We start from the raw sequence: 17,067 nt of genomic DNA on the forward strand, positions 1-17,067 counted from the left end.
GAAGACTCTGAACTCATCTGTTACAAAGCAAATGCAACTGATTCAAACCCTCAGCACTCCTGGGGGAAGCAGACCTCTCTTGCTTTGCTCTTGTTTGGGTTAGCAGCAAAGTACTTGTGGGGTACCCTGTGTCGGAGAACATCAAAACGTTGCAGACCTTTCCTTCTCTGGGCTCTTGAGACCAAATTAGCTCAGCTGTAACCCACTTTCCTCAATCCTGAGCTCATTTCCAGCAGCTTTTCATAGAATCACGGAACTGTTCCAACTGGAAAAGCCTCTAAGATTATCAAGTCCAACTGTCAGCCTAACATCACAACAAAGTGCTGTGTCCACACATTTCTCAAGCACTTCCAGGGACAGTGACTCCTGTTCCAATGCCTGACCACTCTTTCAGGAAAGGCTTTTTTTCCTAATACCCAACCTAAAGCTCCCCTAGTACAATTCCAGGCCATTTCCTCTCATTTATCACCTGATACTAGGGAGCAGGCACAGATCACCTCACTCCAGCCTCCTTTCAGGGAATTGCAGACAGCAAGGAGCTCTCCCCTCAGCCTCCTCTTCTCCAAACTAGCATCCCTTTCCAACATCCACTCTTCCTTTCAGGTCTTCAGTGTGTCCATAGCCTGGTTTGAAAGGCAGAAGTCACTGAATGAAATTCTCTGAACCTTCTTTTTCTGAAGCTGGGCTCCCTGCCACCTAGAGAAAGGAATTTGCTTAAACTGCTGCAGAGCACACACCAAAACCATTCCACCTTGTGCAGCAACCCAGTAACTCCAAACCCAACGTACTCCAAACACTGATCCCAACATACCTTCTGCTCTGGCAGGGGGATTAGATCTTTTGAGTTCCCTTCCAACCTCTAACATTGTGACTCTCAGATTCCACCTTAAAAACCTCTGTTTGTTCATCAAGGGAGGAATGGGAAAGCCAAACACTTGCTGCCAACAGGGGCAGAGGTTGTCAGCTGTCTGTCTGTGTATCAGCTGCCAGATGGGAATAAAAAGCACGTTCCTACCCCAGTCTAGCTCCAGCCCAAGCTCCTGGAGGGGTGCAGAGCTCTCATGGCTCTCTGGGTGATTCTCCTGTGTACCCTGACGGCAGCACTTCTCGGTGGGCTCTACCTCGTGGGCGCGTTTCGGAGCCGGAGACCTGATGAACCACCTCTGGACAAAGGTACCATTCCCTGGCTGGGTTATGCCCTGGATTTCAGGAGAGACAGCTCTGGGTTTCTCCAAGGCATGCAGAGAAAGCATGGGGATATTTTCACAGTGCTGATCGGTGGCCATTACTTCACCTTTGTGTTGGACCCCTTCTGCTTTGGGACCATCGTGAGGGCATCACGATCAAAACTGGACTTCAAGGCTTTTGCCAGCAAACTGGTGCTGCAAGTTTTTGGCTACAGGGCCACTGCAGCCAGCCACAACATAGTGCATGACTCGAGCACGAAGCATCTGACGGGAGATGGACTCAGTGTCTTGATACAAGCCACCATGGACAACTTCCAGAAGCTGATGTTTCCCCCAGTGAGCTCGGGAGAGGAGAAGCGAGCGTGGCAAGAGGAAAGCCTCTTCTACTACTGCTACAACATCGTCTTCAGAGCTGGGTACCTGGCTCTGTATGGCACTGAGCCACACCAAGGGGCAGCTGACGAGGAGAGAGCTAACGAGCAGGATCGCATCCACTCCAACCGGCTGTTCCGCGCGTTCCGGAAGTACGACCGCCTCTTCCCTCGGCTGGCCTATGCCATGCTCTCTCCCAAGGACAAAAGAGAAGCTGAACGCCTGAAGAGGCTCTTCTGGAGCGTGCTCTCTGTGAGGAAGTGCTGGCAGAAGGACAATATCAGTGGATGGATAAGTGATCAAGACAAACTTCTGGTGGAAAATGGTGTCCCCGAGTACATGCGGGATCGGTTCATGTTCATGCTCCTCTGGGCGTCCCAGGGCAATACTGGCCCCACTGCCTTCTGGCTCCTCTTGTATCTAATGAAGCACCCAGAAGCTATGAAGGCTGTGAAGGATGAGATAGATAAAGTCTCAAGGGAGAGCAGCCAGGAAGTGAAGCCGGGGAGCCCACCAATTAACGTCACCAGAGACATGTTAAACCTCTGTCCTCTTCTGGATAGTGCTTTGGAGGAGACCCTGAGGCTGGTTGCAGCCCCAATCCTGGTCAGAGCTGTCCTGCAGGACATCAGCCTCCAGACGAGCAGCGGGACAGAGTACACTCTGCGCCGGGGAGACAGGGTGGCTTTGTTCCCACATCTCTCGGTGCAGATGAACCCAGAGGTCCACCCCGAGCCTCACCACTTTAAGTACGACCGCTTCGTAAACCCGGACGGCACCAGGAAAGAGTTCTACAGAGACGGGAAGAGGCTGAAATACTTCAGCATGCCTTGGGGGGCAGGAGTATCCATCTGCCCCGGGCGGTTCTTTGCCGCCGCTGAAGTGAAACTGTTTGCGTTCTTGATGCTGAGGCACTATGACCTGGAGCTGGTCAATAGAGAAGAGGAGATCCCGGAGATAGACGCCAGCCGCTGGGGGTTTGGGACAATGCAGCCTGTTCGTGACGTTCAGTTCAGATACCGGCTGCGCTGCTGATGGGGCAAGTCCCTCTGCCGCTGTTTGTTCTGCTCTTATCTGTGAAATAAACGGTGTCATCCCCTGGTTATCTGATCCCTGCAATGCCAGCGCTGATAGCAGATAACTGCCTAGCAGTTGCCGGGACTTTCTTCTTTAGCTCCTTCACCTGTATTGCTGCTCTGCCTCTCTGGTTGTTGTGGTGTTGGGTTATGTGATAAAAGCTCATCTGCACACCCACAGAGGAGCAAAGAGAGACAGGCTGCTCCTAGAACCATCACAGGGGTCCTCAGCCCATCCAAAGCCCATCTGCAGAGGCCCAGAGGAGTATAGAATGGAATGGAATGGAGTGGAATGGAACAGAATAGAATTAACCAGGTTGGAAAAGACCTTTGAGATCATCCAGTCCAACCTATCACCCAACACCATCTAATCAACTAAACCATGGCACCAAACACCCCATCCAGTCTCTTCCTAAACACCTCCAGTGATGGTGCCTCCACCACCTCCCTGGGCAGCACATTCCAATGGCCAATCTCTCTTTCTGAGAAGTTCTTCCTAACATCCAGCCTAAACCTCCCCTGGCACAGCTTGAGACTGTGTCCTCTTGTTCTGGTGCTGGTTGCCTGGGAGAAGAGACCGACCCCCACCTGGCTACAACCTCCCTTCAGGTAGTTGAGCAGAGGGATATACTGTCAGGTGGCAACATAAATTAAGGACTTCCAAGGAATGGGCATTCTGTTTAGGTCCCTCCCAGAACTGTCCCTGTGGAGCCATCAGCCCCGTGGTTCTGGCATAAAACTCATCAAGATGTGACATTGGGAGCAGCTCCCTGGATCACCATCTGGATTAAGGGGGATGGCTGTGAATGGAGGAGGGACATCTTATGGTATGCAGGGGAAGAACACAATGGGATTTATGGCAAGATGTTTAGGAAAGGAACCAAAAGTGGGAAAAGAAGGGAATTAGGTGACTTGGGGAGGACAATAGAGAGGTAAGAGGATAAAAAGGGCTGGTTGTGTGTAAATAGGCAGCTGGTCTGGACATTTGTCTGGTCACACCTTGCACCTGACCATCACAGTCTGCTCTATTGTCTTATTAAACTCCACCACCTCCCTGGGCAACCTATTCCAGTTCCTGACCACTCTTTCAGTAACAAAACTTTTCCTAATCTCCAACTTAAACCTGCCCTGGCACAATTCCAGACCATTTCCTCTCATTCAGTTCCTTGATACCAACCTCTTTTCAGGGAGTTGCAGAAAGCAATGAGGCTTCCCCTCAGCCTCCTCTTCTCCAAATTAAGATCCATTTCCAGCATCCACTCTTCCTTTCAGTTTTTCAGTGTCTCCATGGCCTGGTTTGGAAGGCTTGAACATGGGCTTGAGCTTGACAGCGTTCCCAGAAGATACCTATTGGAAAGTGCCACCCTCCCCTCCAAATGTAGTCTCTGTCTCCTGCAAAGGCCCAAGGAAGCTCTAAGGAATGAGGTGGAATGATAGAAACAAGCTAGAAAACCAAAGTAGAGCATGAGGAAGCAACCTCAATCCCTTATGAGCTGCAGCCCCTGCAACTTTATGAGCCCCAGATATCTCTGGTTTATCCACTGGATCCAATGCAGGACAAAACTTTGCTCTGTAAGTTCTGTTTTGCCTTTTTTTTTTCCCTTCAAAAATGAGAGCTCTGGCACATTGCTCCTGCCAGAAGTTAAATCACAGCCTCCCCTGTGCAGAAGACAGTGGATTGACTTTAACACTGACCTTGGACTTTGGAGGTTCTGCGTGAGCAAGGAATGAAACTCAAACATTTTCCACGTGTGGCCATGCATCAAAGCTGGCTTCTGCTTTGTTTTGCAGAGGACAGTAATGTTGTAATTGTATGTCAAGGGCAAACTATCCTGTACTGCTAGACTGAGCCACTAGCCTAGACTTGGTGGTGGTGGAAACTCAGACAGAAACTGTGAAGCAGCTGTGGCAGAGCCAAGGGAAAGCAAAACTACCTGTAACTGCACAAGGCTTGACTGGCACATTTAATCTTCCCCTCAGCTCAGTACCTTTTCATGACTTCTCTCTGTGTCACCCATGGGTTCATTTCTTTGTTCTGCTACCCACCTACTGGTCGGTGGTTTGGTCTTTGCAAGCTCCAAACCCATGAATGCCTTGGGATAGCTGGGCAGGTCAGGACCACATTGACATCCTGGTCAAGCGATGTCCTCACTGCAAGGCAAGAGGATTTTTTGTGCAGGTGGTTTGCAGGAGGCTGTTCCCTGCTAATGCATGGTGTCTGTTCATGGTTATCCCTTGCAGAGACCCCAGGTCAGAGATGAGGGTTGAGGGATGGGTGCTGCACAAACATGGACTGGGTTTGGTTAAAGGATATAAAAATAAGGACACTGACAATGATTCAGCAGAAAAATCTGGCTTTACTTCCTTGTCAGAATGGTTTAGTTAACCAAACAGTATTGAGTCTGTGAAAGACCTCAGACATGCTCAAAGGCCTGCAGTGGTGAGAAGCAAAGACAGATGAAATCACTTCATTTGAGTCATATATGGAAGGGTGTGAAAGCTCCACATGAGTTAATCTGCAGTTAAGTGTCATGCTTAGATGGCTGTGCCCTAGCACTGAGCTTTCCATCCTAAAGTGCACCAGCAAGAGTAAAGAACTAGCCTGTGCCCACAGAAACCTTCCTGGGTTTGTAAAGTGAAGTCAAGTGGGAAGGAGTCCAAGGTTTTGAAAGGTTTTCTTGGAGGACAGAGCTCATGGCAGTGTCTGTCTCGTGTGACTCCTCTGTTCTCCAAGAGAACTGAGCACGGAGCCTAGCTCTGAACCCTTGGTTTTCTCTCCTGTAGTGCATAGTGAAGACAAGATCACTTTGACATTCAAATCTTTACAGTCAGTGTCTGCTCTCCACAGCACAGAGAGAGCTCCTCTGCTCTCAGTCATGATTCCTACTCTGCACACTCTGCAAGGGAAGTTCTGCTGCTGCTCTTTCCAGGTTTGGAGTTAAAGGTGTTGGAGAAGCCCACCCCCAGTTAAACAGCATCACTTCTAGTAGCTCATTAGGAACTGTTTTCCCTTTGTTCCCCTAAACACAGCCAGATATAGCTCTTAGAAAGCCTCTGCTTACTGCTGCTTGTAAGGAGAATTGAAGCAGCTCATCACAATTGAGAAGAAACCAATTGATGTATCATTGAGAAGAAGCCAACTGATATATCATTGAGAAGAAACTGATAGATAGGTCATTCACTTCAGAGAAACTCAAAGGAACACTGAGGTTATAAGCACAAAGCAGTGACACAGCTAACACCACCCACTGCAAAGGAAAGCAGAATTTGAAGGAGAAAGAGGAAGGCCAAAAGATCAGGATTGCTTTTAAGGATTAAATGACAGAGTATTTGCTGGTGATGCTGCTGCCACATCTTCTTGTGGATGTGCCTCTGCACTCTCCAGAACAGAGGAGCCCAGCTTCAAACTGGCAAAAGCTGTCAGTGGTACAACATGAGCATGTCATGAAGTCATGGTCACTATTGCATATGCTACCTTTACTGGCTGGTGGCCAGGTTATTCCCACATGGGGATGGTGGAGAGCTTGGCCAGGTAAGTGACATACTGAGCCTGGCTGCTGATGGATGCTAGCAGACTACCACCACTCCACCCTTGTGTCTGGCACTTGGCAAAGACATAGACAGGACAAGTCAGGTTGGGAGGGAGCTCAGGAGGTCTCTAGACCAACATTCTGCTCAAAGTAAGGTCAGCTGTCAGCTCAGGTTGGATTGTTCAGGTCCTCATCTAGCTGGACCTTGACATCCCAAGCCTGAAGACACATTGCTGCCTAATGTTAGCTCCCTAAAAGTGCTAAATTCTTCCCTATTTTCCCTTCATAACTGGTCATTGAGTTCTTTTGGATTGGAAGCAGGTGAGGAGCCCCCCAGTCAGTCAGACCTTGCTGTGGGGCAGTGTGTTGCACTTGCAAGCATGTCTAGGTTATCATGTCCTGAAGTTGGAGGCAGAAGTCAGTGCCCAGCGTTGGCACACATGGAATCTCTCTGGCCTCAGGGAAGGCTTTGCAAACCTGCTTGGGTCTGGGAGCTGTCCCTGGTTGGTCTAGAGAGAGTGTGCAGCCAGGTGACACACGTCCTGTCAAGTTCCCATTGGTCAGCTGAGCCCCATCAACAGTCCATGTTTCTGCTCTTACCTTGTGGCAATGCCCCTGTGTGGGTTAATTTGCTCAGGCATTCACAGAGAGGGGTTACCCCAGCTCAGCTGATACACAGCAACTTGACAGAACCATCTGGTACCAAACACTCAGTGCAGAAGGGAAGAAGAAGAGAAGTCATGTCTGTCACTGCATCCACATCACTGTGCAACCATGAGGCCATACTTGGAGCACAGCAGGCCCCTTTTCTTTTCCCGGTCAGTGAGGAAATTCCTCAGTTTAGTGGTTGGGAAGGTGACCAGTGCTTGCTGCCTGTTGTCCAAACCTGTCTCCTGGAGCCAGGGGCTCTGAAGGCACTCTGAGGCTGATGGCCTTCCCCTGGGACAGAAGAGGGTGAGAAGGTCAGTGGAGGATCCGTGCTGGGTGAGGAGGTTCCTTGCAGATGGAGAGAAGGAAGGGGCAATAGGAAGGATCTGCAGTGAGTGACATCCTCTTACCAGGGATTAGCACAGAGTGTGCTCTGGAGGAAGGACACGGCTCCCCCGGAGAGGCCTGCGTAGCACCGCGTCAGCTTCACTTTGCCCTTCCTGGCCGTCCTCAGGAACTCACAGGGTACCTCTGAGCTGACAGGGTAGTTGGCACTCAACCTGCCCCAGGAGAAGAGAACTGATCAGCATGAAGAGCATTGCTCACGATGGTCCTCTTCCCACGAGTCCCCACCCAGCACTGAGAGGACAATCATAGAGTCAATAAGGTTGGAAAAGACCTCAGAGATCATCAAGTCCAACCTGTCACCCAACACCTCCTGACACTAAACCATGGCACCAAGTGCCACATCCAATCCCTTTTTGAACACCTCCAGGGACTGTGACTCCACCACCTCCCTGGGCAGCACATTCCAATGGCCAACAACTCTCTCTGGGAAGAACTTTCTCCTCACCTCCAGCCTAAACCTCCCCTGGCACAGCTTGAGACTGTGTCCTCTTGTTCTGGTTGCGTGGGAGAAGAGACCAACCCCCTCCTGGCTACAATCACCCTTCAGGTAGTTGTAGAGAGCAATAAGGTCTCCTCTGAGCCTCCTCTTCTGCAGGCTAAGCAACCCCAGCTCCCTCAGCCTCTCCTCATAAGTCTTATATCAACCATGATGCACAGGGATATCATATGGGAAAACAACCCTCAAATGGTACAGTTCTGCAGTGGGTTTCATGGCTGCAGTTGCTTTTCCACTTGGTGGCATTTGAATGTTCTTGGTAACGTTAGGGCTTCTCAGATGAGGCTGAGTGAGGAACACCCACAGCTGCTGTGCTATAAAACCACCTCTTTGCTCTGCATGATGACATTGCTGGGACTAGACATCTTCAGATCATTGTTCAGAGCCCCAGACAGCTTGACCTGGAATGGTTCCCTGGATGGGGACTCTACCACCTCCCTGGGCAACCTGTGCCAGTGTCTCAGTGTGCAGCCAGCTCCACACTCTCCATTAGACAGCCTTCTGTGCCACTGCCAAGGAGAGGGGGCACAAATGAGGCTACATGTCTGAGTCAATGCATCTCCCCTGGCTGATGACCCTGCTATTTCACTTTTAAGGCTTCCCATAGAGCAGGGAAGGAGAGACTGACTTACATGATGAAGGCTGTGATTCCAACGGACCAGATGTCGGTCTGTGGGAGGGCTCCTTGCTCTGTCAGCAGTTCTGGAGCTAGAGAAGCAAACTGGTGTGAGAACAGCACAAAAGCAGTGGATGCTTAGCTACCTTACCAGGAGTGAAAAGGAAGCAGCTTCTAGAGCAGGGAGCTGGTTGAGCTAGGAGACCCTCATGGGTGATGACTGCAATGAAACCTGGAGAACATCTGGCCCAGTGGCAGTAATATTATGTCCTAATATTATGTCCTCAAGCTCTGGACAGGTGTGGATGGCAGGCAGAGAGGTGCTGGCCATGGCCTCTGCCTCACTGATCTGTAGGTGGCTGTCACCACAACCTGCTCCCACACACTCAGTTACTGGAGGGCAGCATCTGGGAGACTGTGCATGCTGGGGCCAACTGCTGCCTTGCTCTGTCTGTCCTTCTGTTTACCACAGAGGGCATGCAAGGCCAAGGCTGCAGTGCCTGACCTCTGTACTCACCCATGGTTTCAACATAGTCCATGCACTTGTCCATGATAATAACTTTGTCTTGTGTGTAGAACTGTGCATTGCCAAAATCCAGGAGCTTCAGCAGGTTGGGCTCAGTGATGATCATGTTTTCAGACCTGAGATCCAAGTGCAGGATGTTGTGGGCATGGAGGTACTCAATGGCACTGAGGATCTGCCACAGGTAGTCTCGGACTTCCACTTCTGAGTACGATGTCCTGGCAGAAGCCAGGGAATAGAATAGAACAGAACAGAACAGAATAAACCAGGTTGGAAAATACCTCAGAGATCATCCAGTCCAACCTATCACCCAACACCATCTAATCAACTAAACCATGGCACCAAGGGCCCCATCCAGTCTCTTCCTAAACACCTCCAGGGATGATGGCTCCACCACCTCCCTGGGCAGCACATCCCAATGGCCAATCTCTCTTGCTGGGAAGAACTTCTTCCTAACATCCAGTCTAAACCTCCCCTGGCACAGCTTGAGACTGTGTCCTCTTGTTCTGGTGCTGGTAGCCTGGGAGAAGAGACCAACCTCCACCTGGCTACAACCTCCCTTCAGGGAGTTGGAGAGAGCAAGAAGGTCTCCCCTGAGCCTCCTCTTCTCCAGGCTAAACAACCCCAGCTCCCTCAGCCTCTGCTCCCAGGGCTGTGCTCGAGGCCTCTCCCCAGCCTTGCTGCCCTTCTCTGGACACCTTCAAGTGTCTCAATGTCCTTCTTAAACTGAGGGGCCCAGAACTGGACACAGGACTCAAGGTGTGGCCTAAGCAGTGCTGAGCACAGGGCAGAATGACTTCCCTGCTCCTGCTGGCCACACTGTTCCTGATGCAGGCCAGGATGCCCTTGGCCTTCTCGGCCACCTGTGCAAGATGCTCCAGTTTGCCATAAGTGTTTTGCTTCCTGCCCCAGCCCTGGCTGCAGAAGCCTTTCCCCCTCCTCGCGGTTACCGTAGTGCCAGGGAGTGGAGCAGCTCCGGGCCCACGCACATCTCCTGGATCAGCACTAAGTGCCGTGGGCTGATGTAGGCTCCCTTCAGCTGAGCTATGTTTGTGTGGTGAAGCTTCCTCAGGACTTGGTACTCCAGGAGCACGGTCTGCTTGTCCTCTTGCCAGTAAGGGATAATTTTAGCGGCCAGAGCCTTGCCGCTGACTTTTTCCCTGCACTGGCGGACGATGCTGAAGCGGCCCCTGGCACCAAGGAACACAAAGGGCAAGTGAAGCTTCTCTGCTGCTCCTGCCAGAGCCAGGAGCTTCTGTTCTCCAAACCCACCAGTGTCCCACGCTGTGCTTTTCACCCATACCCAATGCTGAGTTACTGAGTCTACTATCACCCCTTGCACATCCTCCCATGTCTCTAAATTGTTCAGTCACTCTGCACTGCAGGAGTGAGACCTTAACTCCTCTGGAGAGAGAGAGGGTGGCTCATTCGGGCCTGAGCAAGAGAACTGCCCCCTCTTGATGCCTATCTTCTAGACAGAGAAAGCTGAATCCCAACCCCAAGTCTGAAAGTGGTAGCTGTGAAAGCTGACGAAGGAAGGAGAGGATCCTGTGCTAGCTCTGGGCTCACCTCACAGCATCCCAAGGGACTGTCCTGATGCTCAGCACAGAGCCTCCTCCTCTCCTAGAAAATCCACAGCTGAATCCTACCAAACCAAGCTGAAGGTCACTCAGCCAATGATCTCAGGCTCATGTATGCTGCTGTGGAGATGTTTCCAGCATCACCAGCAGAGCAGCACTCTGATGAAAGTGACTGTCCTCAACTCCAGCATTTCCCCCTGGCTGGTTGAGAGCTCTGCTGGATTCATTACCTTTTGATCTCTGTTTGGAAGGCATAGGTCTGGTAGGTTGGGAAGGGCTCAGATGGGGCAATTATTTCACTGTCTTCTTCAGCAGCAGCTGATGGAGAGCTCTGTATTGCAGCATGAAGCTCTGCAGAGAAAAAGTCACAGGGGTTACATAGAAACATAGAATTGTTTCAGCTGGAAAAGACCTCTAAGACCATTGAGTCTAACTGGCAGCCTAAGGGCACCAAGGCCATAAACCCATGTCCCACAGTACAAGGGAAAACTGAAGCCTCTCTGAGCCACCTTCCACTATCTATGAACCCCAAAGGCAGCAACAGAGCTTCCTGCAGGTGAGTCTCCAGCTGTCTCCCAGCCCAGGCTGTTTGAATGCAACAGATTCTGCACTGCCCACCCATAAATTCCCTGCTGTGACCACTCTAGACTATACAAGATGGGCTGTGTGTTGTGTGCTATCATACCAAACATCTCAGCCACTGGTGCTCATCTTCTCACAGAAGTCATCCACCACCTCTCTGGGCAGCCCAGGACAGTGTTTCACCAACCTCATTGGAAACATGTCTTCCTTCTATTGAGCCTAAATCTCCCTCTTTTAGTTTAAAGCCATCACCCCTTGTCCTGTCACAACAGGCCCTGCTAAGATGTCTATCTCCAGCTTTCTTACAGACCCCCTTTTCAGTGCTGAAAGGCCATCAGAAGGTCTCTCTGGAGCCTTCTCTTTTCCAGGCTGTACAACACCAACTCTCTCAGCCTGTCTAGGTAAAAGACGACACAGTCTCAAGCTGTGCCAGGGGAAGTTGAGGCTTGGGGTGAGGAGAAAGTTCTTCCTAGAAAGATTAATTTGCCATTGGAATGTGCTGCCCAGGGAGGTGGTGGAGTCACTGTCCCTGGAGGTGTTCAAAAAGGGATTGGATGCGGCCCTTGGAGCCATGGTTTAGTTAGTCAGGAGGTGTTGGGTGACAGGCTGGACTTGATGAGCTCTGAGGTCTTTTCCAACCTTATTGATTCTATGATTCTAGGTCATCAGGGCATGGCAAGAAAGAATTAGAAGCTTCTGTTTAATTGGGTATTTCAGGGCAGCAGCTGAAACCTGTTGCTCTGGTTCTGCTGTGTGTGTCTGAGTGCTGCCTGAAATATTAAAACATCTCTTGACCCAGTAAAGCTCCAACTTGGAAATGCTGAGCACATTGAAATGCACTAATGAATCCTGGGCCAAAGGGAAAGCAGAGGATTTAGGGTGAGTTAAAAATATCTCTGTGAACTGAGTTTTACAGACTAATCCTCTCCTCTGGGAGGAAATTCCAGTAAGAGCATCCTTTTACTTCTTGGCAGGAAGGATGCTTCCTTTGCTGCAAGGATGGATTTGCTGTGGGGTTGTGGGCTTCTGAATTTTAAAATTGTGTGGATAGAATAGAGTAGAGTAGAGTAGAGTAGAATAGAGTAGAGTAGAACAGAATAGAGTAGAGTAGAGTAGAACAGAATAGAATAGAATTGAATTGAATTGAATTAACCAGGTTGGAAAAGACCTTTGAGATCATCCAGTCCAACCTATCACCCAACACCACCTAATCAACTCAACCATGGCACCAAGTGCCTCATCCAGGCTCTTCCTAAACACCTCCAGTGATAGTGACTCCACCACCTCCCTGGGCAGCACATTCCAGTGGCCAATCTCTCTTTCTGTGAAGAACTTCCTAACATCCAGCCTAAAGCTCCCCTGGCACAGCTGGAGACTGTGTCCTCTTGTTCTGGTGCTGCTTGCCTGGGAGAAGAGACCAACCCCCACCTGGCTACAACCTCCCTTCAGGTAGTTGTAGAGAGCAATGAGCCCCTGAGCCTCCTCTTCTCCAGGCTAAGCAACCCCAGCTCCCTCAGCCTCTCCTCCCAGGGCTGTGCCCCAGACCCCTCCCCAGCTTTGTTGCCCTTCTCTGGACACCTTTCAGCATCTCAACATCTTTCCTGACCTGAGGAGCCCAGAACTGGACACAGGACTCAAGGTGTGGCCTAAGCAGTGCTGAGCACAGGGCACAATGACTTCCCTGCTCCTGCTGGCCACACTGTTCCTGATACAGGCCAGGATGCCATTGGCCTTCTTGGCCACCTGGGCACACTGCTGGCTCATGTTCAGCCTACTATCAACCACTACCCCCAGGTCCCTCTCTGCCTGGCTTCTCTCCAGCCATTCTGAGCCCAGCCTGTAGCACTGCATGGGGTTGTTGTGGCCAAAGTGTAGAACCTGGCACTTGGATGTGTTCAATGTCATGCCCTTGGACTCTGCCCATCTGTCCAGCCTGTCAAGGTCCTCTGCAGAGCTCTCCTGCTCTCTAACAGATCAACTCCTGCCCCCACTTGCTCTTGATGTCTGGAGCCACATTCAGAGCTTCCAAAAGAGCAGCACTTGTTTTGAAGGAGGAATCCAGCCCTCCCCAGTGCTTTCTTGGCTTTTGTTCTTACCCATTTGATCCTTCCCAGTGATTCTCACTTTGGCAGATGGCTCACTGTAAGGGCCCATTCCAGCTTTGCTGGTGCAGGCTATCCTGAAGCAGTAGATAAACCCCTTGGAGAGGTTTCTGGCATCATAGCAGCAGTCAGCAATGTCAGAAGCAAGAGTGGTCCACTCCCCATCTGAACCAAAGAAAGACAGAGGATAGGTTAGGATGAGAAGCTCAACATGAGCCAGCTGAGTGAAACTTGCAGCCCAGAAAGCCAATCACAGCCTGGACTGCAGGTCAAGGGAGGTGATTCTCCCCCTCTATTCCACTCTGCTGAGACCCCACCTGGAGCACTGTGTCCAGCTCTGGAGCCCCTAGTACAGGAAGGATCTGGAGGTGCTGGAAGGTGCCCAGAGAAGGGCCACGAGGATGAGCAGAGGGCTGGAGCTGCTCTGCTGTGAGAACAGACTGAGGGAGTTGGGGTTGTGCAGTCTGGAGAAGAGAAGGCTCCAAGGAGACCTAATTGTGGCCTTCCAGGATCTGAAGGGGGCTACAAGAAAGCTGGGGAGGGACTTTTTAGAATGTCAGGGAGTGATAGGACTTGGGGGGGGATGGAGAAAAACTAGGCTACTGGCTGACTTTACAGGGGTTTGTATGTGTATGAAGGAGCAGATACAGCTCAGAAACAGAGAAAAGTGTTGGCAGAAGCAGCAAGCAAAAGCCTGCTGTCAATCCTTAATCCTTCTGTGTTCAGCAAAGCAGGACTTTGCATGTTCCTGCCAAGTACACAGAATGCAGTGGCAGGCTGTAGATGCTGTTTCCTGTTTTTCTTCCTGTATCCTCCCCAAAGTCTTTCTCATGTTCATCCAGGAAGAAACTGTCCTGGTTTGAGCTAGAACAGAACTGATTCTGGTCGGTGATTTGACTTCTCAGCTCAGCCTCTGCTCAGTGAGGGCACTTGCCGAAGTTCAGGGCAGCTTTGCACAGCCAGTGGCTGCTTCTAGCAGGGAGAACTCTGACAGAGAGAGTTCCTGCCGAGGGCTGGGCTGCTGAAAGGCTCTGGCTTAAACTTGCTCCTATGCAGACCAAGGGCAGTGCCACATCTTGTGCCCCATGCTGCGGTGCCAGACGTCAGAGGTGGCATCTGCAGGGAGGAGTGCACAGGACAGGTGACCCAAAACAGGCCAACAAGGGATTCCATCCCATGGATGTCATCTTCAGCATCAAGCTGAGGGATCACCAGGGTCAAACCTCTTCTTCAGTGACTGGTGCCTGAGGAGGACTCTGTTCATTCTGCCTTTAATCCTCATCCTGTATTCCTGAATCCAGCTCCATCTGCACTGAGTCCAGTCTGGGACATCCCCAGTGCCTGCCCACAGCATCGGTGGTGCTGGTGACATCATTGCCAGCTGGGGTTGGGTTCAACATTGATTTGCATCTATTTGTATCTATTTCATGTTGTTATTGTCATGAAAGCTGGGTTAGTATAACTTCCAACACATCAGTCTCTCTCCCTCATTCCCTCTCTCTTCTCCTTTGGGAAGGGAGAGTGGCTCGTGGAGCATCTGTCACTTGTCTAGAGGCTGGCCCAGCTCTAACCCTTGAAAGGAGTTCATGTATGGGTAGAGAATTAAGAGAAGGAACATGGGGAAATTTCATCCCAAGGGCTGTGTGTGTGACTGCAGCAGAAGCTGCTGTCAGATAGAGTATTCATAACAATAACAACAGCAAAAACAGTCCCAGGAGAGATGGAACTGGCTTGGGGGATTTGATTCAAAGTGTGTGGAATTAAACAAGAAAACATCCACTGGCTCCATCAGGCTCTGGACCAAGCCTGGGAAGAGAACATCAAAGAGATGATGCAGTTTTGCCAAACTTTTGTCATCTTGTCCTGGCTGTTTGCCCTAAGCTCAATGGGAAAAGACAGCATGGCTGTCCAGCAGAGGCTGGATGGCCTTTGTGAGAGACCATCTTTCTCCACAGACCAGACAGAAAGCCTGGGGAGAGGTTGAAGTTGTCTGCTGGTCGTTGTTGCTTGGCATTATTAGTGTGTGGTGTTGCCAGGACTGCAATCTGGGTGCTCAGGACTGTGAGCCTGCCACCAGCCCTGTGTCTTCTGCTGCTGCTCTTCAAGGTTTTGGTCATGGCTTCCATGGGACCTGCTTTGCTGTCACAAAGCCTTTATCTGAGTATTCCAGCACACTGTCTAACTTCTAGAAGGCTGAATGACATCTGTATGATTTCATTCCTACCTCCAAGCTGGGGAGCCAAAGTCAGCCTGGTTCTGAATACAAACAAAACAGCCAGCTGGTGAAGAGATCATACACCCAGGGATGGTCCCTGCCAGGTGTGAGGGCACATCTCCACTTTACCTTCACTCTTGCACTGCACAGTGTAATGGATGGGAATGTTGGTTTCCACAGGTTTCCAGACCAGTTGCACTCCATCCTCATAGGCATCCACAATGTCAGGGGGTGGAGGGCTGGGAGGAACCTCTGTTGAGACACAAAATCCAGTGGCTGTTAGCAGTAGTACTGCTGTGAGACAAAGCTCTACACCCAGCACTTCCCAGTTACAGGTAGCTTTTCTGTGAATACATTCTAGATTTGTGGAACCACAGACTGGTTTGGAAGAGACCTTTAAAGCCCATCTAGTCCAGGCATCTGGGCATCTTTAACTACAGCAGGTTGCTCAGAGCCCCAGCCAACCTGATCTGGGTAAGGCATCTACAGCTTCTCTGGGCAACCAAGGCCACTGTCTCATTACCTTCAGTGTCAAAAACGTCTTCCTTCTCTCTACTCTCAATCTCCCTCTTTTAGTTTAAACCCAACACTCCTTAGCCTGTCACAACAGGCCCTGCTGAAAGTTTGAACATGTATTTCAAACTGCAGCTACATGTGCATGTTTATATACATGCACAGACATCTGGTGGGACAGCAATTCAACTGTGCCTAATTTAAACTCAGTATTAAGATCTTGAAGTCTAGCTCTAGAACCACATGGTTACTGGAGTGGCTCAGAAGCCAGGAGAGAGACCAAAGAGTGAAGAAGAGGGAATGAACCCTGCAAAATGTGCCACACTGCCAGACAGGAAGGGCTGTGGTTGTGAACTGCATCAGGCAAGGGAGAGATTGTCCACTGAACCTCTGCAGAAATCTCTGCTGACATTGCAGAATGATGTCACAGAGCAGTTCCAACAGGCAGCTTCTGCCTCTGACCTGGCAAGCTCTGGAGTTCCAGGCTCACCTCATAGCTGTTTGTAGGTCACATGTCACAGAACCCCAGCGTGGTGGGCATTGGAAGGCACCAAACCCCCCACTAAAGCAGGTTCACCCAGGATCACAATGTCCAGGTGGCTTTGGAATCTCTCCAGAGGAGACTCCACAACCTCTCTGGGCAGCCTGCTGCAGGGCTCTGGCACCCTGAGAGTCATTTCTGTGTGGAAGTACTTGTAATACCTACTTCTGCAGCTACTGCTTCTCTCACCTGCTTTTCTTATGATGCAAGAGGTGGATGCTGAGCCCAGGGAGTTTGTGGCCACACAAGTGTAGATGCCAAAATCATCAGCACTGACAGAGAGAATAGTTAACAGCTGGAAGTTCTTGAGTGTGCCTGAGATGAGGATCCGGCTGCTGCTCTGGACAGGCATCCCATCTGAAAAGCAGAAGGTAGGAGAGATAAGTGCCCTGCAAAGCCACCAGTGTATCTAAACCCTTCCCTGTACCTCTGTCCCAGAGATCAGGGTCTGCTTAGGGAGATGCCAATGTCACCTCTGAACCAGTTGACGTGCAGGGAGGAGTGAGCTGCTGTCCGGCATGACAGCGTCACGCACTGCCCCACAGCAGCAGCCTGGTCAATGAGCTCCTCAACGAATGAAGGTGCTGCAAAGAAGAGGAAAAACAGTGATTTAGGGTGGCCAGGAGGCCTGTGTGGCAAGTAAGTGCACATAGGACATCAGAGAGCATCTTTCATTGG

The 17,067-nt window shown here is 50.6% G+C and overlaps 1 protein-coding gene across 1 annotated transcript; it reads left to right on the forward strand.

The window, feature by feature from the left end:
• The first annotated feature begins 919 nt into the window (after window positions 1–919).
• On the forward strand, window positions 920–2,594 carry LOC104298110 (5-beta-cholestane-3-alpha,7-alpha-diol 12-alpha-hydroxylase). Its single transcript, XM_009898147.2, has one exon. It carries the CDS (start codon window positions 1,062–1,064, stop codon window positions 2,592–2,594), a length of 1,533 nt encoding a protein of 510 aa, XP_009896449.2. The 5' UTR covers window positions 920–1,061.
• The last annotated feature ends 14,473 nt before the right edge of the window (window positions 2,595–17,067 follow it).

This window comes from Dryobates pubescens, chromosome 21, assembly GCF_014839835.1.
Source record: "Dryobates pubescens isolate bDryPub1 chromosome 21, bDryPub1.pri, whole genome shotgun sequence".
NCBI classification, from domain to species: domain Eukaryota; kingdom Metazoa; phylum Chordata; class Aves; order Piciformes; family Picidae; genus Dryobates; species Dryobates pubescens.

What these genes read in the sequence shown, in the direction of transcription:
- LOC104298110 (XM_009898147.2), top strand. Translation starts at nt 1,062, where the DNA reads ATGGCTCTCTGGGTGATTCTCCTGTGTACCCTGACGGCAGCACTTCTC.